Genomic DNA, 26,564 nt, shown 5'->3' with positions numbered 1-26,564 from the left:
AGAAGGAAATGGAAACCCACTCCAGTATTCTTGCCTGGGGAGTCCCATGGACAGAGAAGCCTAGCGGGTACAGTCTATGGGGCTGCAAGAGGCAGGCATGACTGAGCAACTAGACACAAGTAATATATCTTTTCACTGTGATAGTAACTAGACTTATCGTGATGACCATTTTGAAATGTATAGAAATATCAAATCACTAGGTTGCATAACAGGAACTAACATAGTGTTGTAGGACAAATATATCTCAAAAACAAACAAACGAAATCACAGAAAAGGAGATCAGATTTGTGGTTACCAGGGGTGGGACACAGGGGAAGGGAAAATTGGCGGAAGGCAGTCAAAAGGTACAAACTTCCACTTAAAAGATAAACAAGTATTAGGAATGCAATAGACAACATGATAAGCATAATTAACACTGCTGTATATAACATATAACAGTTGCTAAGATCCAGCCAGTCCATTTTGAAGGAAATCAACCGTGGGATTTCTTTGGAAGGAATGATGCTAAAGCTGAAGCTCCAGTACTTTGGCCACCTCATGCGAAGAGTTGACTCATTGGAAAAGACTCTGATGCTGGGAGGGATTGGGGGCAGGAAGAGAAGGGGACGACCCAGGATGAGATGGCTGGATGGCATCACGGACTCGATGGTCATCAGTCTGAGTGAACTCCGGGAGATGGTGATGGACAGGGAGGCCTGGCGTGCTGTGATTCATGGGGTCGCAAAGAGTCGGACACGACTGAGCAACTGAACTGAACTGAACTGAACTGAAGAGAAAATCCTGAGAGTTCTCATCACAAGGAAAAAGCCTTTTTCTATTTAGTTTATTAAAGAATTCTTCTATTTCTTTAATAAGATGATGAATGTTCACTAAAGTTACTGTATAATTGTTTCATGATATAAGTCAAACCATTACGCTATACATCTTAAACTTATACAGGGCCATATATCAATTGTATCTCAACAAAACTGAGAGAAAAAAAATAGAGCCAGGATGACAACATGAATTGTAGGGATTCTGATCCTGACTTGCTACAATGAAGAAGTGTCAAACAATTAGAACTTCACAGAGAAGGTGGACCCCCTTGTATAGAAATGAGTTCCCTGACTCTTAAGGAGTTCTAAGAGAAGGCTGGATGCTAACTATAGAGGGACACTTTAAAGATGATTCTTATTTCACATAGAGAGTTAGATGAGCTAGATTCTAAAAGCTCTTAAGGTCACTTACAGCACTGTGATTCTAGGACTGTAAAGAGATCTTTAATTTCTTTACTAATTTACCTGTCTAATAATTTCTCACTTCCAGGAAGCCATTCCATATGTCTGTACTCTTAAAATAACCATATGTTTATTTTAGTCCCTAGATAGAAGTAAATAATGAGGAAAAGGAAATTAAAACACTGAAAATCAATTATATGCTGGGCTTGTCTTGAGTACCTTATGTATATTACATCATTCAATCCTAACAATAATTGTAAGAGATAGACCTTTAAATTATTTTCCAGTTTCACATACAAAGAAATTGAAGTTCAAAGAGGTAAAGTCATATGTCTTAGATCACACAGTCAAATAATTCTGGAGCCTAGAAAAAACCCAAGAGCCTGGCCTCTTAGCCACTCAGCTCGGTGCATCTGTCTTATCCTCTTCCTTCTTACAAACACTCTGCTGTGGGACAACAAACCCAGAGAGCAGAAGGAACATCCTTCCAAACCAAGCTTGCTGACTCCAAAACCAATATGCTTTCCTAGCTTCAATTCTGGCCACTAGAGTTAAAGAAAATGTGAACAGTGTGACGGAAAATAAGCAGAATCCATTATGTAAGCTGAATTCCTGATTCATTGATCGAAAAGTCTGCTCTATAGCAAATGTACATGGCTAATGCAGATAAAATGATTCCTTTTCTCAGCTTTAGATTACTTCAAGACAACAAAAAGGTGCCAAGCTTCAATACTTTTTTAAATGTACTGCAATTTTTAACTGTTAAAGATTTTCAAATAATATATCTTCCATATGTATAATAAACTACCTGGATTTTTACTTGGAAAATTTTCATAAAGTAACAAAAAATCATTAAGAAAATAAGAAAAGCTGAGTTTAGTAGAAACAGCATCCCAGCCCTTCAGAAACTTCTTTCTCTGCAGTCATTCAGGACTTTACTAGTAAAGTAAGTTTCCTACCCCAAAGACAGAGCTTTAGAAAGCATTATGAAGGTTCTCTCTGAGACCGTTAATGTGTCAGTAAAACCACTTGACAGTGTTTTTCAGTAGTAAATCTCTGAAGTCATAATCCTATGAATGAGCACTTTATTAAAGACCTCAAGCTTTTTATTGCCCATATTTTTTATAACTTTTATTATCTTGGCAGGAACTTGATCCCAAAGTGAATGTGTTTCACAAGTCTGAACAACATTGCATCATCGGTCATTTACAAGGGTAAAGACGCTTACATAAGAAGAGGAATAAATTATATACTTCTTAATGTGTTCTTACAACATATTGTCATTTCCTATTGCTTATCTCCAAAAATGCATTTTATAGACAAACTCAATTCTTCATAATTTTCTAGGCTTGAAAAGTTAGTAACTACTATCTATAATCAAATTAACGTCATTCATTCACTGAGGAAATTTGCACAGCTACTTATCTTTACTGTTCCCCTGACAAATAATTTTTGGCACCAGACTTGTATGTAGGAAGTAGCTGTGAATCTATATATAAAGGGGATTACTGTTAAAAGCAAGACAACATCATGACCAGGGTTCAGATCATTTGCCACTTAATAGCTGTGCATACTGAGCACAGTACATAACCTCTCTGAGCACCTAGCAAAATGACTATGCTAATGGCAAGTGATTGGCGTTGTTGTTCAGTCACTCAGTCGTGTCCGACTCTATGCGACCCCATGGACTGCACCACGCCAGGCTTCCCTGTCCAACACCATCTTCCCAGAGTTTGCTCAAACTCATCATGTTCACGGAGTAGGTGAGGCCACCCAACCATCCTGTCCTCTGTCATCCCCTTCTTCTGTCTTCAATTGTTCCCAGTATCTGGGTCTTTTCTAACGAGTCAGCTCTTCACATCAGGTGGTCAAAGTACTGGAGCTTCAACTTCAGCATCAGTCCTTCCAATGAATATTCAGGGTTGATTTCCTTTAGGATAAACTAGTTGGATCTCCTTGCAGTCCAAGGGACTCTCAAGAGTCTTCTCCAACACCACAGTTGAAAAGCATCAATTCTTCAGTGCTCAGCCTTCTTTCTGGTTCAACTCTCACATCGATACATGAACTACTGGAAAAACCATAGCTCTGACTAGATGAACCTTTGTCGGCAAAGTAATGTCTCTGCTTTTTAATATGCTGTCTATATTTGTCATGGTTTTTCTTCCAAGGAGTAAAAGTCTTTTAGTTTCACCATCTGCAGTGATTTTGGAGCCCAGAAAAGTAAAGTCTCTCAGTGTTTCCATGGTTTCCCCATTTACTTGCCATGAAGTGATGGGACTGGATGCCATGATCTTAGTTTTTTTAATATTGAGTTTTAAGCCAGCTTTTTCACTCTCCTCTTTCACCTTCATCAACAGGCTCTTCAGTTCCTCTTCACTTTCTGTCCTAAGGGTGGTGTCATCTGCATATCTGAGGTTACTGATATTTCTCCCAGCAACCTTGATTCCAGCTTGTGCTTCATCCAGCCAAGTGTTTCTCATAATGTACTCTGCATAGAAGTCAAATAAGCAGGGTGACAATATATAACCTTGACGTAATCCTTTTCTGATTTAGAACCAGCCCGTTGTTCCATGTCCAGTTCTAACTGTTGCTTCTTGATCTGAATACAGATTTCTCAGGAGGCAGGTAAGGTGGTCTGGCATTCCCATCTCTTGCAGAACTTTCCACAGTTTGTTGTGATCTACCCAGTCAAAGGTTTTACTGTAGTCAATGAGGCAGAAGTAGATGTTTTTCTGGAATTCTTTTGCTTTTTCTATGATCCAACGGATGTTGGCAATTTGATATCTGGTTCCTCTGCCTTTTCTAAATCCAGCTTGAACATCTGGAAGTTCTCAGTTCATGTACTGTTGAAGCCTAGCTTGGAGAATTTTGAGCATTACTTTGCTAGCATGTGAAATGAGTACAATTGTGCAGTAGTTTGAACATTCTTTGGCATTGCCCTTCTTTGGGATTGGAATGAAAACTGACCTTTTCCAGTCCTGTGGCCCCTGCTGGATTTGCCAAATTTCCAAGTGATTGGTAAATTGTAACTATTCTACTCATGATTGTTGACAGTACTAAAGCAAAAACTCTGAGGGTCATACATTTCATTAAGAAAGTTTACTTATAGGTAAAATACTGAGAGTGTAATTTTTAAATAATCTTATTTATATTTATTTATAAGACATACATATATTTATAAGACAAAGCAAATGAGTAAATATTATTATTAGGATCCAAAAGATTACTAATATAAAGTAAAAGGATATTAAGAAAACTCTAAAATATTACTTTTAATTAAAAATACCAGAATTACACAGCACTTTCCTCAATGTGATGTGGCAGCCTAGATGGGAGGGGCTTTGAAGGAGAACAGATATATGTATATTATGGCTGAATCCCTTCACTGTTCCTCTGAAACTATCACAGTATTGTTAATCAGCTATACTCCAATAACAAATAAAAAGTTCCCCAAAGTACCAGCATTCAATTCATTTCTAAAAAAGCATTTCTAGCTCTATCCACTAAAAGCAATGACATCCCAATAGCAATGAGCACACGTAGAGCCCAAATCTTGGTTGCTAAGCACTCTTCCCTAGTAAAAGGAGCCAAAATTCCATAGAGAACAGGCTGATTTTAGTTCTGTGGTCTGAAAATTGTAAGTGAGCCTAAGATATCATCTTCTGTTGAAAAGCAGAGAAGCATTGAAAGACTAAAGGAGTCAAGTTATAAGGTCACAGAGACAATCTTGCAGAGACTCCTTCTGGCCAAACATGGAGGATTTGGAAAGCCAAAAGGAGAATAATTGATTATTAATAGTAAGTAAATAAAAATCCATGTGTCCATAGAATTGAAAATAAAAAGAAAGAAAATAAAAAGCTTTTCTTTAGGAAGAATGTTGACTAATAAGTAGAAGGAATGATGAAATTAGAATATTAGCACTTTGCCACCCCTGATATAAATTAATCCAGGCAAGAATCAATAGATGAAAACATCATTAGGTAACTGAAGGGGGAACAGAAATAACCTGCCAATTCTCACCCCCACAGATACCTTACTTGGCTGCAGAAAATAAAAATTTTGTACCTTTTCACTGAGGATATGGGCAATCAAAGAGTTTCAGCAACAATGGAACAATCTAACACTATTTGCTTCTAATGCAATTCAATATGAAGTTTACAACTTTATCTTTGAAATATTCCTGCCAAAAAGGTTTAACCTGAATCCAATACTGCCTCTAAATCCAACTTTACCTGTATAGGGTATAGTTAAGCATGTTAAATCACATCTTGAAGAAACAATCAGGCCATTGCTTTGTACTCTGTATGAGAAGTCAATAACATTTTTTTAATGCTATTAAAAAAAAAAACTATAAAAGGCTAAAAATAACCAAAAAATGCAATGGATGAATCTAGAATGGACTACAATTTGGGGAAGAAAACAGCCAAAGACATTCTTGTAGAAAATGATTAAATTTGAAAGTCAATAGTAGATGTTTATTATCTATTGCTGTGTAAAAAATTAGCCCAAACTTAATGGCTTAACACAACAAACATCTATTATCTCATAGCTCTATGGGCCAGAAATCTGGGACTGACTTAGCTGGATGTTTCTGATTCAAGGTCTCTCATAAGGCTATAATCAAACTGTTGACTAGGGCTACTATCATCTCAAGACTCAGCTGAATGAGGATTCACTTCCAGTCTCACTCATATGGTAGGTGATAGGCCTCAGTTCCTGGGCTCCTGGGCCATGCAACTGCCTCCCTGTGCCCCATCATGTAACATCTGGCTTCCCTCAAAAGCAGTGACTCAAGAGAATTCAAAAGAGTGTATCTAAGACAAAGGCCACAGTGTTTTCATAACCCAATCTCCAAAGTGAGATTCCACCACTTCTGACATATTCCGGTCACTGGAAGTGAGCCACTTCATCCAGCCCACAAGGGGAGGGAGATTAAACTTCACCTTTCAAACAGTACAAAAAGCTTGTGGGCTTGGAAACCTCCGTGAGTAATCGATACTGTGGCATCACTGTTGACTTTTAGATGTGATAATGATATTATGGTTATGTAGGATAATGTCCTTATTCTTAAGCTTCAGTGGTCAGAAACAATACATATAACATCTAAACCTATTTTCAAGTGATTCTGTAAATACGTGTGCCTGTGTGTGTGTGTGCATGTGTACAAGCTAATAAAGCAAATACAGAAAAATGGTAACAAATGTTACATTTGGATGTGTAATAAATGGATGCTCATTGTATTCCTTCACCCTTTCTATATGTGTTTGAAATTTTTCCTAAGAAAAAGCTGGAGAAAAATAATTATTTGAATGGTATCCCCTCAAAATTCAAATGTTGAAGCCCTAACATCCAGTATGATGGTGCTTGGAGATGGGACCATTGAGGGATAATTATCTTCAGATGAAGCCATGAGGGTGGGGCCCTTGTGTTGGGATTGGTGCCCTTATAAAAGACACCAGGGATCTCACTAATTCAGTCTGCCATGTGAAGATACGGCAAGAGAGTGGCTGTCTGCAAGCCAGGAAGAGAACCCTTACCCCCTTGATCTTGGACTTCCCCACCTCTGGAAATATGAGAAATAAATGTCTGTTTTTTAAGCCACCCAGTGTACAGCATTTTCTTATGAGAGCTGAAGCAGACTGACAAGGTGTTGAAATGACTGGAGTGACCCGGTAATGGTGGTAAAACCTTTGCTCCTTCACCAGGTTAATGTGACAGAAGAAGGAACCTAGTGGTCAGAAGGGCTCTTTGATGCACGGAATTGGAGAGAAATAGAAATTATCATCATTACTGGATCACTTTCACATTCCAACTTCCCATCTCACCTCACCTTGGCAGTGATGTCACCATAGACGTGGAAGACCTCAGGATTTCCCATGAAGATAGCTCCTTCACTGCGTCCTGCCAATTCCAGAACCCCCTTCACAGCCTGTGGGACACCACTGAAACTTCACCCCTCAGGGAGCCTCTTTTTCTCAGCATTAGTCATTCTTTCATTTTAAACTCCATCTCCTTTACTCTTCAATTTTCTCCTATGTATTTTACTAACTGATGGCACTAGCTCACTTTTGGTTTTGGAAATTAACCCCTATCATTAATCCCATAATTAGTTTCTTTGACAGAAAATTTTAAAAAGAATTATATAGTGTTTAAAAATATATACAGTATTAATTCCCATGCTCAAACAGGTTCTCACTCATTTGGAAAGATCAAGCAACTAATTATATAAATAAAAATTTAGAGGTAAGAGTCACTTCCCCTGGGCAATATCTCTCAAAATTAAAACCCCTATATCCTTTCAGCCAGCAAGTCTGCCTTTAGGATTTTTGTCTTGCTGACAGAGTCTCATATATGAGAAATGATAGATTATTGCTAGCAGCCTTGTATATAATACTGTGTAGTAACTTACTTCCCTCGTGGCTCAGGCGGTAAAGCATCTATCTACAATGCGGGAGACCTGGGTTCGAGCCCTGGGTTGGGAAGATCCTCTGGAGAAGGAAATGGCAATCCACTCCAGTACTGTTGCCTGGAAAATCCCATGGACAGAGGAGCCTGGTACACTACAGTCTATGGGGTCGCAAAGAGTTGGACACGACTGAGTGACTTCACTTCACCTTACCAATTTTTTAAAAGTAAATAAACAGACACATTGAGTGTGCAAAATTGTTGCCATTTGTGTTAAACAATAAATAAAAAGAATAAATGTATGAATATATTTATGAATAAATATATGAATATATAGAATATTTGTAGAAAGGCATATAAGAAATTATTAACAGAGGTTGCCTCTAGAGAGAGCAACTGGGTGGTTGGGGGGAAGGGATTGGGGGACACTTCTCACCACATTCTCCTGTGTCCACTTAGAATTTTGTATCTTGTGAATGCATTACCTCTTTGTTTAAAAAATAATAATAAATTAAAAAAAATTTTTACTCCTTATAATTCAACCAAATAAGACACATTAGTACACATTTTACTTATTAAGTGTTTTGCATTTCTTTTTTTCTAATTAGAAAAAAACTGTATCCAGAAGCCTGATCAGGTCACAGAGTCCCATGTGCCCCCCAGCCCTCCTGCTGAGAGGAGCCTTTGGGAATTGTGGTCGGTGACACTAGTATGCTTATCCACACCTGATTTTCAGTTTCTCCTTCATAAACTTGATCACAGATGGACACACGTGCTCCACATACTGTACCTGGCTCAGCTGGCCTTTCTCTTCAATGTAGGAGGCAGCTTTTTTCTGCTCTCTGTTTACTTCTGAAGCCAGCCTCATGATTGTTTCTCTGCTAGCTTTTGCTTCCATCTCATGGACATTTATAGTCTCTTCAAGAGCAACAATCTGTCCTTTCACAAATGCATTTTCCTTGCACAGCTCTCCAAGCTGAAGAGAAAGCAATTACAGCTGTCCTGTAAAAATTATTAATTTTCATACTACTCTCTAAGCAACTCTGATCTGTGTACCCCTGTGATCACATTATCACATGAAAACAGTAAAGGCCCTGTTCCTCCATCCACTCAAAAGATAACATTTTCCAAGGCAGCCTCTAAACTCTCTTGTTATGGGCAGACAGGGTAGGCAAATTGAAATTAATCAAAAGGTAGCTACAAGGCAACAATGATGAGCATTCAGCCAAAAGGTTTCAGACAGAACAGGCATCAGCAAGCCCCTGGCTGCCAAATACTCCAGGGATGGTGATGTTTCTACAGAGTTACAGCAGGCAAGCAAGGAAGTTAAATTCAGCCCACGTCTGCTGGCACCAACTGATTATAAGGTGTTACCTGGCACAGAGGAGAAATACAGAGAAGAAGGCAGGACTCTATTTAAAAGAAAGTCCTTCTAATTAATATAAGCATAGAAAAAAATCCTGAATAACATGCTCAAACCATGGTTATCTTTGAGACTAGCTGGGTTTTTCACTCTTCATGTTGTGCATTTGAGGGGCTAGCTAGGAACATTAATAAGATTTGTATGATTTAGAAGGAGAGAAAATAAAACCAACCAGACTCCTGGGCCCCAGGGAAACAGCCATGCAGACAGCCCAAGGATGCCTGTAGGAAGACCTGAACCTCCACAAGACACAGTCAGCATGTGTGTTAGGACAGTCTGGGGAAGTGGCGCATCTTTAGCCTCAACAACTTGCCAATATGGTGCCTTGCTCCTGAATCAGGGCTGTTCCCTCTCTCTTGAACACTTTTCCTTTCCAACATCCTTTTATTAAAAACAAAAATTTATTTTATATTGGAGTATAGTTGCTTAACAATGTTGTGATAGTTTCCAGACAGCAAAGGGATTCAGCCATACATACACATGTATGTATCCAATCTCCCCCTAAACTCCCCTCCCATCCGGGCTGCCACATAGCATTGAGCAGAGTTCCCTGTGCTATACAGTGGTTTCAATATCCCTTAAAAGTCCCCATCCCAGAGGGCACAGCTTAGCCAGTCTACCTAAACTAGCATTCCATGCCTCTAACTTGCCTTCTGGTCTTTCCCCCAAGCCTGAATTGTACTTCTTCACTGCACCTTTTACTCTGTGGGGTAATATTGTATACTTATTCGTTTATTGCTTCTGCATCTTGACCCACAACGGTGGAAGCTCTTAGGTGGGCACAGACTCCGTCTTGTTTCATTCACTGTTGTATCCCAACACCCAAAATAGTGTCTATCACATAGTAGTCACTCACTCAATATTTGGGAAGTGGATGGATGGATGTCAAATAAGTTCTTAGAAACCCCTTCTTTTCTACCATCTTTCCTTCAGTTCAGTTCAGTCACTCAGTCGTGTCTGACTCTTCGTGACCCCATGGACTGCAGCACACTAGGGCTCCCTGTCCATCACCAACTCCTGGAATTTACTCAACTCATGTCCATTGAGTAGATGATGCCATCCAACCATCTCATCCTCTGTTGTCCCCTTCTCCTCCTGCCTTCAATCTTTCCCAGCATCAGGGTCTTTTCAAATGAGTCAGCTCTTCGCATCAGGTGGCCAAAGTACTGGAGTTTCAGCTTCAACATCAGTCCTTCCAATGAATATTCAGGACTGATTTCCTTTAGGATGGACTGGTTGGATCTCCTTTCAGTCCAAGGGACTCACAAGAGTCTTCTCCAACACCACAGTTCAAAAGCATCAATTCTTCAGCCCTCAGCCTTCTTTATAGTCCAACTCTCACATCCATACATGACTACTGGAAAAACCATAGCCTTGACTAGATGGACCGTTGTTGGCAAAGTAATGTCTCTGCTATTGAATATGCTGTCTAGGTTGGTCATAACTTTTCTTCCAAAAGCGTCTTTTAATTTCATGGCTGCAGTCACCATCTGAAGTGATTTTGGAGCCCAAAAAAATAAAGTCACACTGTTTCCCACAGTTTCCGTATCTATTTACCATGAACTGATGTTAAGGCAACTTTTTCACTTTCTTCTTTCATTTTCATCAAGAGGCTCTTTAGTTCTTCTTCACTTTCTGCCATAAGGGTGGTGTCATCTGCATTTCTGAGGTTATTAATATTTCTCCCACCAATCTTGATTCCAGCTTGTGCTTCATCCAGCCCAGCATTTCTCATGATGTACTCTGTATACAAGTTAAGTAAGCAGGGTGACAATATACAGCCTTGACGCACTCTTTTTCCTATTTGGAACCAGTCTGTTATTCCATGTCTAGTTCTAACTGTTGCTTCCTGACCTGCCTACAGATTTCTCAAGAGGCAGGTTTCCTTAGAGGGTGTGTATACATGTATTTATGAGGTAAAGAGAATAAGGGAATGGTTTTGAAACTGGAGAGGTTTTGGTAACCTCAGGGAATACCTAGTGAGTGTTGAAGACAGCAGGCTTTTTACTCTTGACCAGTGATTTCTATGTAAGATGGGGAGCGGGAGTTCCCTGATGATCCAGGGGTTAAGAATCTGCCTTCCAAAGCAGGGGACAGGGGTTAGATCCCTTGTCGGGAAGCATGCCTCAGGGCAACCAAGCTCATGCAGCGCAACTAGAGAAGCCGCCATGTGCTGCAACAAAGACCCAGTGCAGCCAAAATAAATAAGGTGAGGACTTGCTCAGGTGATTGAGATGCTAAAGCTCGAGGGTCTTAGTAACTGTTTAAAAATATAGGTTATATTATCATGCAGGTACAGTGAGGCCAACAAATCAGGAGAGACTGAAAGAGAGCTTGTTGCTCACAGTTCCTGAGTGGAGGGGGCACACCATGTAGGGCCACCCAGGGAGCACCAGGGCTGGGCAGGAGACAGAGGGAGCCAGGGTGAAAACATGTTTTCCACAGGAAGAAAGAGGTGAGGCAGCGTGGGCAGGCTTAGGGTTGCCTAGTTTGAAGAATTTCAGTGGGTTCTGGAGTGTGGGAGCCATCTCTAGTCATCCGGCACCTGGCTCTGGGGTGATTGGTTGGATAGTGGCCCGGAGTGTAAAAACCTGGTAGAAGTGGTTGGGGTGTGGGCTTCTCCGAGTTTGGTGGTTTGCATAGGAAAGCTGGGCACCCAGGACAGTCATTTACTAGGAACTGGCTCACCCTGGAACCCAAGGTCAGCAAGGCCCCAGATGTCAAGGCATTAGAAGAACAGAAAATGAAAAGGCAAGGTTAATATGTTTTCAACACAGATTAGTACTTGGAGATCGCCTGTGAGGTGGGAAAGGGTGTCTTAAGGAAGAAGCATTTTACTTTTCTTCTCTTTTCCCCACCACTTGCTTTAAAGGTAAGCTTCCAAACTACAATGCAAAGCAGACTTTTACAGCCAGGCTTCCTGGTCACACGTCAGCAACAGAGAGAAGGAGAAAGAGCTGCATCTAGCACCTTGAGGGAAGTAGATGGACCTAGGCCTGAGCAACCGAAACTCATCAGTGACGTGGAACTTCCTGAAGCAAAATGAAATCATTTCACAGCTCTCAGAGGGTACACATGGGATGTTTACTAATAAACCACTGAGGAGAGGCCTTTGAGAATGGCCATATCCCCAGTATTCACGGCAGCACTATTCACAACAGCCAAGACATGGAAGCAACCTAAATGTCCATCAACAGAGGAATGGATAAAGAAGATGTGGTACCTATATATAAGGAATATTACACAGCCATAAAAAAGAATGAAATAATGTCATTTGCAGCAACATGGATGGACCTAGAGATTTTCACCCCTAGAGTCTGGGATTAACATAAACACAATACTGTATATAAAATAAGGATCTACTGTATAGCACAGAAAATTATACTCAATATTTTATAGTAACTTATAAGGGAAATTCTCAAAATTCTCCAAGCCAGGCTTTAGCAATACATGAACCGTGAACTCCCTGATGTTCAAGCTGGTTTCAGAAAAGGCAGAGGAACCAGAGATCAAATTGCCAACATCCGCTGGATTATGGCAAAAGCAAGAGAGTTCCAGAAGAACATCTATTTCTGCTTTCTTGGCTATGCCAAAGCCTTTGACTGTGTGGATCACAAGAAACTGTGGAAAATTCTGAAAGAGATGGGAATACCAGACCACCTGACCTGCCTCTTGAGAAATCTGTATGCAGGTCAAGAAGCAACAGTTAGAACTGGACATGGAACAACAGACTGGTTCCAAATAGGGAAAGGAGTACATCAAGGTTGGATATTGTGACCCTGCTTATTTAACTTATATGCAGAGTACATCATGAGAAACGCTGGACTGGAAGAAGCACAAGCTGGAATCAAGATTGCCGGGAGAAATATCAATCACCTCAGATATGCAGATGACACCACCCTTATGGCAGAAAGGGAAGAGGAGCTAAAAAGCCTCTTGATGAAAGTGAAAGAGGAGAGTGAAAAAGTTGGCTTAAAGCTCAACATCCAGAAAATGAAGATCATGGCATCTGGTCCCATCACTCCATGGGAAATAGATGGGGAAACAGTGGAAACAGTGTCAGACTTTATTTTGGGGGGCTCCAAAATCACTGCAGATGGTGACTGCAGCCATGAAATTAAAAGACGCTTACTTCTTGGAAGAAAAGTTATGACCAACCTAGATAGTATATTCAAAATCAGAGACATTACTTTACCGACTAAGGTCCGTCTAGTCAAGGCTATGGTTTTTCCTGTGGCCATGTATGGATGTGAGAGTTGGACTGTGAAGAAGGCTGAGCACCGAAGAATTTATGTTTTTGAACTGTGGTGTTGGAGAAGACTCTTGAGAGTCCCTTGGACTGCAAGGAGATCCAACCAGTCCATTCTGAAGGAGATCAACCCTGGGATTTCTTTGGAAGGAATGATGCTAAAGCTGAAACTCCAGTAGTTTGGCCACCTCATGCGAAGAGTTGACTCATTGGAAAAGACTCTGATGCTGGGAGGGATTGGGGGCAGGAGGAGAAGGGGACGACAGAGGATGAGATGGCTGGATGGCATCACGGACTCGATGGACGTGAGTCTGAGTGAACTCTGGGAGATGGTGATGGACAGGGAGGCATGGCGTGCTGCGATTCATGGGGTTGCAGAGTCAGACACGACTGAGCGACTGAACTGAACTGAACTGATAAGGGAAAAGAATCTGAAAAAGAATATATATATATACACAGACACACACACACATACACATACCCGTATAGGTAACTGAATTATATGTATATGAATCACTTCGCTGTATGCCTGAAACTAATACAACATTGTAAATCAACTATACTTCAATTTTAAAGAATAAATAAATAAAACACTGTTTTAAAAAAGAATGGCTGCATGGAAAGCCATTCAGAAGCAAGGGTAGGTGCAGAGATATGGTGTCCATTCAGATACCTTCAGGTTCCCTAATGAATCACTGCAAGCCAAGTGAATTATTCAGTTGATATCATTAATTTCCATCTCCATGGCAGCCTACCATCACAGCAGGATTTTTAGTTTTTGGCTTAAGCGTAAAATTTAAAAGTACTATAGAGCTAATCTTAACCTGACAGACAAGTATCCCCAAATGACATGCAGCTGGTTCTGGTTTTTAGTTGTGTGCATGTATTTCTGACTGTACCTAAAACAAATAAAAATCTTCCTAAAACATATCATTTAAATGAATAATTAATTTTATTTGACAATCTAAATATATTTTAAGGAAAAAATCAATCCCTTCTGGAGATTAAGTAAGTGTTGGTCACTCAGTCATTTTCAACTCTTTGTGACCCCATGGACTGTAGCCCACCAGGCTCTTCTATCCATGGCATTCTCCAGGCAAGACTACTGGAGTGGGTTGCCATTTTCTCCTCCCAGGGATCTTCCCAACCCAGAGATTGAACCTGGGTCTCCTGCACTGCAGGCAGATTATTTACCATCCGAGCCAGAGAGAACTTCTGGAGAAAAATTAATCCCAAATAATGCTAGAAAGAATCTTGGAATTGAGGCTCAGAGAAGTGGTATGGTTTTTCCCAGAATACACAGTTGGTTAATGCTATACGGGCTCCTGTCCTGCTCTCCTGTACCCCGAGACTTAACCTCAGCTCCTCTCCATGGCACACATCAGAACAACTATTCAATGTATAGTCATTTTAGTCTTCATACAAGCACCTTGAGAATTAAATCTTCATCTGATGCTTTTTCATTCTTCTCTGGATCTAAGCAGTCACGAAGTTGAGCCAGAAATTCCTCATGTTTTCTGCAATTCTGTGAGACTTGATTCTTATTCTCCTCATTTTCCTTTAAACATTTTCTATTGGTCAAATAAGAAATAAGTTTTAACACCAAAGAAGATAACATTCATCAAAGTTCAGCACTTGAGCTCTCTGTTGGGAAATAACCAATCATCATTTTCCACACAACATAGTTTCCCAGACACAGAGCACATAATTGTCTTAAAAGCCTAGTTAAAGAAGGAGAAAAGTGGAAGCAACTCTGGAACACCTATACTTTGCAAAAATGTAGGGAGATCTTCATGTCATCTTAGCAAGGGAGACAGGTTATCTGCCTCCTGTCCTTGACCTTTTAGGATCTGCAGAAGTGGCAGGTGGTCCTCTAGATCAGGGGTCCCCAACCTCTGGGTCATAGGCCAGTACCTTCTGTCAGATCAGTGGCAGCATTAGATTAGAAATGAAGTGCACAATAAATGCAATGTGCTTGAATCATCCTGAAACCACCTCCACCACTCCTGATCCATGGAAAATCTATCTTCCATGAAATAGGTCTCTGGTGCCAAAAAGGTTGGAGTCTGTTGCTCTAGATCAAACACGGATCCACGACTCTGTTGAGGCTTCATGGGGGAAGAAAGTAATGCTACAGTGGGTTTAGAGACCAAGCTTCAGTCACTATACGATGATCCATAAGGGTTACTTAGAGCATTCCTTGATTCATGGCCAAGGGTGCAATGAAGTCGCTCAGTCATGTCCGACTCTTTTCGACCCCATGGACTGTAGCCTACCACACTCCTCCATCCATGGGATTTTCCAGGCAAGAATACTGGAGTGGGTTGCCATTTCCTTCTCCAGAGAACCTTCCCAACCCAAGGATCGATCCCAGGTCTCCTGCATTATAGGCACACGCTTTACCATCTGAGCCACCAGGGAAGTTGGTTAAATATAATTAAAAAATACATCAGAAGCAGAGGATGTGCTCACCTCTAGAGAAGAGAGGTGTTCGGTCATCAGCAAAGATCACAACTAGTTTTTGCACATCTAGAATTTTTAAAGAGTACTAAAATGGGCTAATCAAGGAAAATCAGTCAATTTATGCCCTGCTGTGAATATTTTATTTCAAATCTCAGATAGGTTTGCTGAAATAGCATGGTCTATTTCTAATGCTTTAAATGTTAAAAACTAAGAGAACATAAAAAAAGACATATTTTAAAGGCAAATTAGAATCATTTCAATAATTTGGCATCATTTTTAGTACCCTAGATAATAAACATGATTATTGCTTTCCCTTTTTACCATTTTAAGTGTTTACAACACTCAAATGTTAATGCAAATTCTTTCACACAATTCAAAGATTAACAAAGTATGTAATTGCATATACTCAAAATCATGCCATATTTCTATTTAGAAAAATGTATAACAATAAAAGACCAACATCAATATTCTGAGTTCTCATTTTCAACGTATGAAAGGTAGTATGTATTCAGTCTCTCTAACTCATGAAAGTCACGGTAAATGCCATGGTTCTCACTACTTTATGTATGTGATTCGATACATTTACTCCAAGATTTCAGTCTTACTTCTCTATTCCGGGAACTTCTAAACTATTACCACTTCTATTTGCATTTCACTTTGACCTAACAAAGTTCCAGGCATCTACCATAATGACATAATCATATAAACGTGAAAATATGAGCACATATGGATCCCCATTGCATCTTGGTTTACAATAATTTTGTGAGTGGAACTAACCTAAGTATCTAAAGGAAACAACAAGAAGAACTGGTTAAGCAAATTATGATATTAACATGCAATGGAATATTACTGAAAAAATGCTATCATGAAAGAATTTTTTAGTATCTATAACATATTATTCAGGAAAAATATTTCACTACATGATGCCATTTAGGTACAACTGTCTGAATATCTGTTCAACAAACTGTGAACTATAGTTTTTCTGGAATCGTAAGGTTTTGAGTAATTTTCTTTTTGACACTGTACTATATCTTTAAAAACTTTCCTACAATGAATATATCATTTTATTACTCATTTGATTAATAAATATTTATTGTCCACTTACTATGCATCAGGCTTTGTTAAAGGTGCTAAATATACAGTAGTAAATGAAACAGATTAACATTCTTGCCCTCATAGGACTTATGTCCTAATTGGGAAGATGGACAATAATCAAAAAATAAATGTATGAAAAATGTATAGTCTATTATAGAGATGAAGGAAAAGATTAATCAGAAAAGGGAGTAAGAAACATTTAGGGGGAGTGGGGTAAATCGGAGATGCAGGCTAGGTTAGTGGCAATGTACAGTAGTAAAAATTTAGATTTATTTTGATGGTAGAGATAAATGATGAGATTTACTAAAGCATCTAGGAAAGGAAAGCAAGGATGATCCAAGATTTTTGCCCTGATCAACTAGAGGAATGGCATTATCATTCAATGAGATTAGGAAAGGAGATGCCTGTTGGACATCTAAGTGAAGATGCCCAGTAAGTCATAAGATACGCAGGTCTTATGAAGAAACGTGGGAGTCATGAGCATTTAGGTCATACTTCAAGTCATGAGACTGGATGAGAGCACTAAGAGAGTGGATTTGGACAGAAACAAGAAGAGAGTCCCCTGATGGCTCAGTTGGTAAAGAATCTGCCTTGCAAGGCAGGAGACCCTGGTTCAGATCCTGGGTGGGGAAGATCCCCTGGAGAAGGGATAGGCTACCCACTCCAGTATTCTGGCCTGGAGAGGTCCATGGACTGTATAGTCCACGGGGTCACAAAGAGTCAGACACGACTGAGCGGGTTTCACTTTCAAGGAGTCAAGGACTGAGCCCTGGGGCCCGCCAATACTTGGAAGTCAAGGAGATGAGGCAGATAAAGCAAGAGATCAGGACGTGGCGGCTAGAAAGGCAAGATCAAAAGCAGGCATGCGCAGTGCCCTGGAAGCTTAAAGAAGAAAGTGGTTCAGGGGGAAAAGCCAACTGTTGACTGACGTACTGGAAGATCAGATGAGACTGATCATCTAATTTGCAGTGTGCAATCACTGGTCACCTTAATGAGTGGATTCAGCAGAGTAGATCTGAGAGAGGAGAGAAACTGGCACAGTGCATACATACAAACATGTTTAAGGAATTTTGCTCTAAATGGAAGAAGAGAAAGAGGACAGGAGCTGGCAGCGCTGGGTTTTTGTTTTTAATCTTTTTAAGATGAAATAAGTAAAATAAATATCAAGTGTTTTATTAGTAAAGTGATTTAAGTTATTATACACAGAATTATAAAGTACATTTTAAGAACAGTTAGCTCCCAATTTTATCTCAATAATCACCTTTTGGCAGAGCTACATGTAGAAAACCTAGATTTCCTGAGTTCTCTGCATAAACTGGCAATAAAACTTAATGAGGAGTGTTAAGGGTGGTCTGGGGCGTTCTGGGCTTCTGAGGTATTTTTATAACTAGCTTCTGAATAAACCCCTCGCTCTGTGTACTATTCTACAACTCCAGTTAAACCTTTACTTAGAAGAAATCTTCCAGATTTTATATATATATATATACACATATGATTTTTTTTCCCCAAGTTGAGTTTCAAGGCCAAATAATGCAAAATGCCAGTATCTTCAGAGGCACATCCTGCTGCTGCTGCTGCTGGTGCTAAGTCACTTCAGTCGTGTCTGACTCTGTGTGACCCCAGAGACAGCAGCCCACCAGGCTCCCCTGTCCCTGGGATTCTCCAGGCAAGAACACTGGAGTGGGTTGCCATTTCCTTCTCCAATGCATAAAAGTGAAAAGAGAAAGTGAAGTCACTCAGTCGTGTCCGACTCTTAGCAACCATGGACTGCAGCCTACCAGGCTCCTCCGTCCATGGGATTTTCCAGGCAAGAGTACTGGAGTGGGGTGCCATCGCCTTCTCCGGCACATCCTGCTATCAGGACACTAACTCCATCGAGAAATATATTGAAATATCCTTACTGTAATTTTTCGTCCAGTTCTACCACTTTCTTCTTTAACTCTTGGTTCTCCTTGATTGCAGACTGAGCTGCGATTTCAGTTCTAATTTTAGAAGTGGAGAGAGCCGCTGACTCTTCCTCTAGCTCCTGAACTCTGTCCCTCAGAGAGATGAGGAGGGACGATTTTCTGGCATTGTTTTCTTTGTAGCTCTCCATCTCAGCTTTCAACTCTTGACAGGAAGCTTCTTTAGAGAGCATCTTGGATCGCAGTTCTCGAAGCTGACATGGAAAAGAAGTGAAAAGAGGGAAAAGATTTCAAAGATATAAATTTGAAGTACCTTGAAAAAAACCCCAAACCATAATTTAAAATTTCAATTTTTCATTCGTGACTTAATCCAACTTTACTTTCTTTTTTCATATTTGTTTCTGTATTACTAGATGGGGAATTGTGCCTAAATAGTGGGCCCTCTTATTCTTTTTCAAAAAACTATTGAGCAATGTTTTTTCCTTCTTAATTGGAGGATGATTACTTTACAGTATTGTGATGGTTTTTGCCATACCTCAACATGAATCAGCCACCGGTGCACATGTCCCCCCATCCTGAACCCCCGCTCTCACCTTCCCCCACACACCATCCCTCTGGGTTGTCCCAGAGCACCAGCTTTGAGTGTCCTGCTTCACGCATCAAACTTGCGCTGGTCGTCTATTTTACATATGGTAATATACATGTTTCAATGCTATTCTCTCAAATCATCCCACCCTCATCTTCTCCCACAGAGTCCAAAAGTCTGTTCTTTACATCTGTGTCTCTTATGCTGCCTTGCACATAGGATTGTCATTACCATCTTTCTAAACTCCATATATATGTGTAAATATATTGCATTGGTGTTTCTCTTTCTGACTTACTTCACTCTGTATAATACACTCCAGTTTCATCCACCTCATTAGAACTGACTCAAATGTGTTCTTTTTATAGTTGAGTAATATTCCATTGCATATATGCACCACAATTTCCTTTTCCATTCATCTGCCAATGAACATCTAGGTTGCTTCCATGTCCTAGCCATTGTAAACAGGGCTGCAATGAACACTGGGGTACATATGTCTCTTTAAATTTTGGTTTCCTCAGTGTGTATGTTTAGCAGTGGGACTGCTGGGTCTTATGGCAGTTCCATTTCCAGTCAAAAAACCATTGAACAATGTCCTGTGATGAATGAATCTCACTCAAGAGACAGGTGTGCTGTATTTTGCAAAAAGGAATAAAATACTTTGCAATGGAAACTCATTTTTTAAATCTGTATTACTGCTATTGCTGCTGCTGCTGAAACAAGGAAGCTACAGGTAGGCTATTTGTAATTTCATGGCCACGACCCTTTCGCAAGTCAATACAGACTATTCACTATATTACAGAATTTCTTCCCCAGCCTTCTGGACCCTTATTGCGGGGGATAAAGAAAAATAATATTTGGATTTCTGGGAAAAATATAGGAGAAAAGGAAAATCATTATAGGATTTATACAAAGGAAACATTAACTTTTCTCTCACACTAAAATACTGAACACAGTATGTGCCTTATAAGACACCAGATCCACCCCATTAGAAAATTTCATGAATACATATACTTTTTGAAGGGCTTTCCTGGTGGCTCAGATGGTAAAGAATGTGCCTTCAATGCAGGAGATTGGGTTCAATCCCTGGACTGAGAAGGTCTCCCAGAGAAGGGAATAGCTACTCACTCCAGCATCCTTGCCTGGAGAATCCCATGGACAGAGAAGCCTGGCGGACTACAGTCCATGGAGCTGCAGAGTCTGACGCGACTGAGCGACTCTCACCATACTACACTACTACTGCTACACTTTTTGGAACTATGAGCGTGCATGCCTACATTTATTCACGTACACATACACACACATTATCAACTCATCTTTTAACGGGAGCCTGACAGTCTAGTGAGACTGTCACTTACCCCACAGGCAAGCCGAGGATTCCTGGGGGCCACTAGTCTATAAGCACAGTGAGTCTAGCAAGAATCTCCCAGAAACTCCACAATAGACTGGATCCAGCCCCAGGGGTAGATGAATCTTGGTCACCTTCCTAGAATCTCCCCCAGGCAAGCAGAACCACCACAAAAAAGGAAGGCAGATTTCCACCCCTAGAACTGCGGATTGCAAGCAATCCTCCTTAAAGAAAGCTTCTCCCAGGGATGCTAAGAGCCCTCCAAAGCCCATGTGGCCCCCCAAGTCCCCAGGTACCCCTGGTGTTCTCAGGAAGGACAGCTCCCCTGAGAGAGCCAGAATCCAGCCCAGGTCACCTCACCTCCCAGCCTAGCAAACGCAGTCTCTCAGGAATCCCCCCCAACCAGAGGGTACTAGTAGTTGCTTCAGTCGCTTCCAGCTCTCTGCGACCCCATGGACTGCAGCCCACCAGGCTCCTCTGTCCATGGGATTCTCCAGGCAAGAGAATACTGGAGTGGGTTGCCGTTTCCTTTTCCAGAGACTCTTCCTGACTTTGGAATCAAACCCGAGTCTCTTACATCTCCTGCACTGGCAGGCGGATTCTTTACCACAGAGCCAGCAGGGAAGCCAACCAGACGTGTGAGGCACAATAAGAGAAAAAGAGAATAAAATTTACCGAGAAGTTTAAACCTGTGTCCCTTTGTCCTGTTTCTAATCACCTCTCTACTCTGTTTCGCTCCACGGGAAGCTAACAAGGCCCATTTGTGAGTAACGAAGACACAGACTCTTCACCTCAGACTGAGCAGATTCAAATTTGACCAGCGTTGCTGCAAGTTCACTCCGGGCAGCCTCGGCCACATTCCGATAGTGGTTTAACTGCTCCCGAGTGACCGGGACTTCCAAGAGATGATCATAAGCTTCCTGATAGGGTTCCCCAAAAGACAAAATATACAGAAGAAAGTTAAACAATCTTTTCTGTGCAGCTGTGCAACGCAAGACTAGTACCGAAGCATTCTTTGTTATCCAGATATGTTGGAAAGGCTGCTCAGAGCAGGGTTTGGTTCAGACTATTTCATTCTCATTCTCAAAATTCTAAGTGAGGGAGGAGGCAGCCCAGGAACCAATGATAGGGTCCCCCAGGAATGAAAGATAGCTCTCCCCAGATGGTAGCTGGGGTTGACATTTAAGATTTGGCCTTTGCCAGGATTTCCTTGGTGGTCCAATAGTCAAGACTCTGTGCTTTCACTGCAGGGGGCACAAGTTCAATCCCTAGTTGGGGAACTAAGATCCCACAAGCTGTGTGAAGAGTTGGCCTTTGCCATTGTACAGAGTTTTCCTTCTACCCTACTCTAGTGCTATTTGACCTCTGACCAAAACAAACAGAACTGACGAAGAACCACCAGAGGTTAACCTTGAGGCAGTTTTCATAGTTCTTCTGTTTCCAGACTACAAAGATTATCAACTCATCTCTGGGCTGTTGAATAAAGTGTTTATCAAAGAGACCATGTGATTTAAGAGTAGAAGTCTGTCTCCTTCATAATCACCCACAATGCCATCTACTCTCAATCTCATCGCCTGTCTTGGGGTCATGAAGCTGACTCAGACGAATGCCTGAGGCCAGAGACAGTGGTGGTGTCTGGAGTTCTTCTCCACCCAGAAGGGAAGAGCTCCCAGCCCCACTCATGGCTGCCAATGCAAAAATAGGGATCCCAGCCTGGCCGGGTTATTCTGATGTTTCAAGACAAGTCCCACATCCAGACTTTTTAAAAATTGTCTTTATTTATTGTTGGCTGTGCTGGGTCTTCATTGTTTTGCACACTGTTCTCTAGTTGCAGCAAGCAGGGGCTACTCTCTGGTTGCAGCGCCCAGGCGTCGTATTGCTGGGGCTTCTCTTGTTGCAGACCAAGGGTTCTAGGGCACAGGGGCTGCAGTAGTTGTGGTTCCCAGGCTCTAGAGCACAGGCTCAATAGGTGGCACACAGCCCTAGCTGCTTCACAGCACGTTGGATCTTCCAGAACCAGGGATCGAACCCGTGTCTTCTGCATCGGCAGGCAGATTCTTTACCACTGAGCCACCGGGGAAGTCCTATCCAGACCTTCTAAACTTAAAAAAAAAAAAGTCCCAGATTTTGAAACTAGGTAACTAATTTAAATGTTTTTTTTTTTAATACGATCCCAATAAACACATCTGCAGAAGAGATTTGATGGGTTTGGACTGTAGGTCTGCATCTGGAACCTCTGGTTCTGTTTCTGTCCTGCTTGTGCCACAACATCTGCCTCCTGCAAGAATTATTCCCAAGTTTGGACAGATACCCACTTCTGTGAAGTTTCCAGGGCTTGCGGTCTTTGTGAAAGACATACAGGAAAGCCATTCATTTTTGAAGGAATATGAAATGGGTCATATAAAGGAGGGTTTCCCTGGAATATCTAGTGTCCTCAGGGGCCACATCAGTAAAACCTGTTAATGACTCTGCCTGGCTACAGAACTGCTGAAGACTACTGTTTGGAAATACTCATGAACGCAAAAGTCATCTTAAAGCCTTGAATTTCATAACAAGCGTTGTCATGACTAGTGTGTTTCAATGCACAAGATGCCAAACAAAACCTTCAGTGCACTTAGTAACAGGCCGTGTTTGCCAATCACAACACAACCAAGAACATGGTAGGTATGTACTCCTGGGGTGAAAGCATAAAGTGTTTAACTGCATCTATGAAGAGAACCACATCCTGTCAACTTCACTCAGTATTCAGATGGAATTTCTCCACGGCAACTACTCCAGCCATGTTTCCAAAACAGGCCACGTGAGGACCTAGGTCACTCACAAGCTGTTTGAACTATAGCATGCCTGGCACACCATTTTCTAAAATTCCTTAGGGAAATAAGTTTCTCAATGACTATGATTATTTCTTTCATTGACTAACATGATTTTTTTAGGACATGACATAGTCATTCTACAATTTTATATCTCTTTCTTATGAAAAATATTGTGTCAGTTGACCGTAATAGTAACAGCCGCTGAGACAGTTCAGAAGTGGGCCTTTATTTGAGGAGATTACAATGAAACACAGAGTAGCACCAGAAGCATTAGCATCTTCCCATGCTCATGGGCAAAAGAAAGTACACATTAAGATACTATTGCCTCTAACACTGGAACAGGGTCTACAGGAGGAAGACTCTTGATTACTGAGTTTAGAAGACAGTTGTCCTTTAGTTGCTAAGTTGTGTCTGACTCTTTTGTGACCCCACGGATTGTAACCTGCCAAGCTCCTCTGTCCATGGGGTTTTTCAGACAAGAATACTGGAGTGGGTTGCTATTTCCTCCTCTAGGGGATCTTCCCAACTCAGAGATCGAACTTGCAGATCCTATATTGGCAAGCGGGTTCTATATCACTGAGCCAGCTGGGAAGCCCTTAGAAGACAGTTGCTAGGATCTAAATCACCTTTCAAAGTCCAGCAGACTCGAGAATATCTATCAGCAAATGTTTATGAAAAGTCTATTCTGGGTCAGACACTGAGCTTACCTATGGAGTATACCACAGAAATTATTCCCTCAAGACACTCTGAGGTAGCTTGAAATGAGAAGAAATGCACAGAAGCATGAGAGGATTACAAGGATAAGGAAAAACAATACAAAAACTGAAAGAACACATGAATTTATTTATGCCCACTCATTTCCTCTTAGCCTTTCCTTCTCTGTCCTATAGACCCTTACATAGTGTTGTGTTTAGCCTGAGTTTCTCCTCTTTTTTTAAATTTTTTTACTGAAAGATAATTGTTTTGCAGAATTTTGTTGTTTTCTGTCAAACCTCAACATGAATCAGCCATAGGTATATATATATATATATGTCCCCTCCCTTTTGAACCTCCCTCCCATCTCCCTCCCCATCCCACCCCTCTAGGCTGATACAGAGTACCTGTTTGAGTTTCTTGAGTCATATAGCAAATTCCCATTGGCTATCTATTTTACATATGGTAATGTAAATTTCCAGTGGCTGTTGGCAATTCGATCTCTGGTTCCTCTGGTTCTCTAAAACCAGCTTGAACATCATGGTTCACGTATTGCTGAAGTCTGGCTTGGAGAATTTTGAGCATTGCTTTACTAGCATTTGAGATGAGTGCAATTGTGCGGTAGTTTGAGCATTCTTTGGCATTGCCTTTCTTTGGGATTGGAATGAAAACTGACCTTTTCCAGTCCTGTGGCCACTGCTGAGTTTTCCAAATTTGCTGGCATATTGAGTGCAGCACTTTCACAGCATCATCTTCCAGGATTTGAAACAGCTCAACTGGAATTCCATCACTTCCACTAGCTTTGTTCATAGTGATGCTTTCTATGGCCCACTTGACTTCACATTCCAGGATGTCTGGCTCTAGGTGAGTGATCACACCATCGTGATTATCTGGGTTGTGAAGATCTGTTTTGTACAGTTCTTCTGTGTATTCTTGCCACCTCTTCTTAATATCTTCTGCTTTTGCTGGATCATCGAAAAAGCAAGATAGTTCCAGAAAAACATCTATTTCTGCTTTATTGACTATGCCAAAGCCTTTGACTGTGTAGATCACAATAAACTGGAAAATTCTGAAAGAGATGGAAATACCAGACTACCTGACCTGCCTCTTGAGAAACCTATATGCAGGTCAGGAAGCAACAGTTAGAACTGGACATGGAACAACAGACTGATTCCAAATAGGAAAAGGCGTATGTCAAGGCTGTATATTGTCACCCAGCATATTTAACTTATATGCAGAGTACATCATGAGAAACGCTGGGCTGGAAGAAGCACAAGCTGGAATCAAGATTGCCAGGGGAAATATCAATAACCTCAGATATGCAAATGACACCACCCTTATGGTGACCCAGAGGATCAAACCCAGGTCTCCCACATTGCAGGCATGTGCTTTAACATCTGAGCCACCAGGGAAGCCCTGGCAGAAACTGAAGAGGAACTAAAAAGCCTCTTGATGAAAATGAAAGAGGAAAGTGAAAAAGTTGGCTTGAAGCTCAACATTCAGAAAACGAAGGTCATGGCATCTGGTCCCATCACTTCATGGGAAATAAATGGGGAAACAGTGTCAGACTTTCATTTTGGGGGGCTCCAAAATCACTGCAGATGGTGACTGCAGCCATGAAATTAAAAGACGCTTACTCCTTGAAAGGAAAGTTATGACGAACCTAGACAGCATATTAAAAAGCAGAGACATTACTTCACCAACAAAGGTCCGTCTAGTCAAGGCTATGGTTTTTTCAGTGGTCATGTATGGATGGGAGAGTTGGACTGTGAAGAAAGCTGAGCACCGAAGAATTGATGCTTTTGAACTGTGGTGTTGGAGAGATCCAACCAGTCCATCCTAAAGGAGATCAGTCCTGGGTGTTCACTGGAAGGACCGATACTGAAGCTGAAACTCCAGTACTCTGGCCACCTCATGCGAAGAGTTGATTCATTGGAAAAGACCCTGATGCTGGGAGGGACTGGGAGCAGGAGGAGAAGGGAATGACAGAGGATGAGATGGTTGGATGGCATCACCGACTCAATGGACATGAATCTGGGTAAACTCTGGGAGTTGGTGATGGACAGGGAGGCCTGGCGTGCTGCAATTCATGGGGTCGCAAAGAGTCAGACACAACTGAGTGACTGAACTGAACTGAACTGAATGTAAGTTTACATGTTACTCTCCATACAGCTCACCCTCTCCTCCCCTCTCCCTATGACCATAAGTCTGTTTACTATGTCTGTTTCTCCATTACTGTCCTGTAAATAAATTCTTCAGAACCGCTTTTCTAGATTCCATATATGTGCGTTAGAATACGATATTTATCTCTTTCTGACTCACTTCACTCTGTATAATAAGTTCTAGATTTATCCACCTCATCAGAACTGAT

The 26,564-nt window shown here is 41.1% G+C and overlaps 1 protein-coding gene across 1 annotated transcript in view; it reads right to left on the bottom strand.

Moving 5' to 3' along the window:
• The window catches only part of CCDC170 (coiled-coil domain containing 170), a 65,855-nt gene extending 40,885 nt beyond the window's left edge, over positions 1 to 24,970 (bottom strand). Inside the window, exons 1-5 of the mRNA XM_068984797.1 lie at positions 24,870 to 24,970; positions 21,479 to 21,607; positions 18,754 to 19,010; positions 14,724 to 14,865; positions 8,413 to 8,598 (exon numbers count right to left, since the gene is read on the bottom strand). Coding sequence (XP_068840898.1) covers positions 8,413 to 8,598; positions 14,724 to 14,865; positions 18,754 to 19,010; positions 21,479 to 21,607; positions 24,870 to 24,917 — 762 coding nt within the window. The 5' untranslated portion in view covers positions 24,918 to 24,970. The remainder of the gene's footprint in view (positions 1 to 8,412; positions 8,599 to 14,723; positions 14,866 to 18,753; positions 19,011 to 21,478; positions 21,608 to 24,869) is intronic.
• Between the last annotated feature and the right edge of the window lie 1,594 nt (positions 24,971 to 26,564).

This window comes from Capricornis sumatraensis, chromosome 13 (assembly GCF_032405125.1).
Source record: "Capricornis sumatraensis isolate serow.1 chromosome 13, serow.2, whole genome shotgun sequence".
Taxonomy (NCBI): Eukaryota; Metazoa; Chordata; class Mammalia; order Artiodactyla; family Bovidae; genus Capricornis; species Capricornis sumatraensis.
This window is presented reverse-complemented; position numbering and strand designations above follow the sequence as displayed.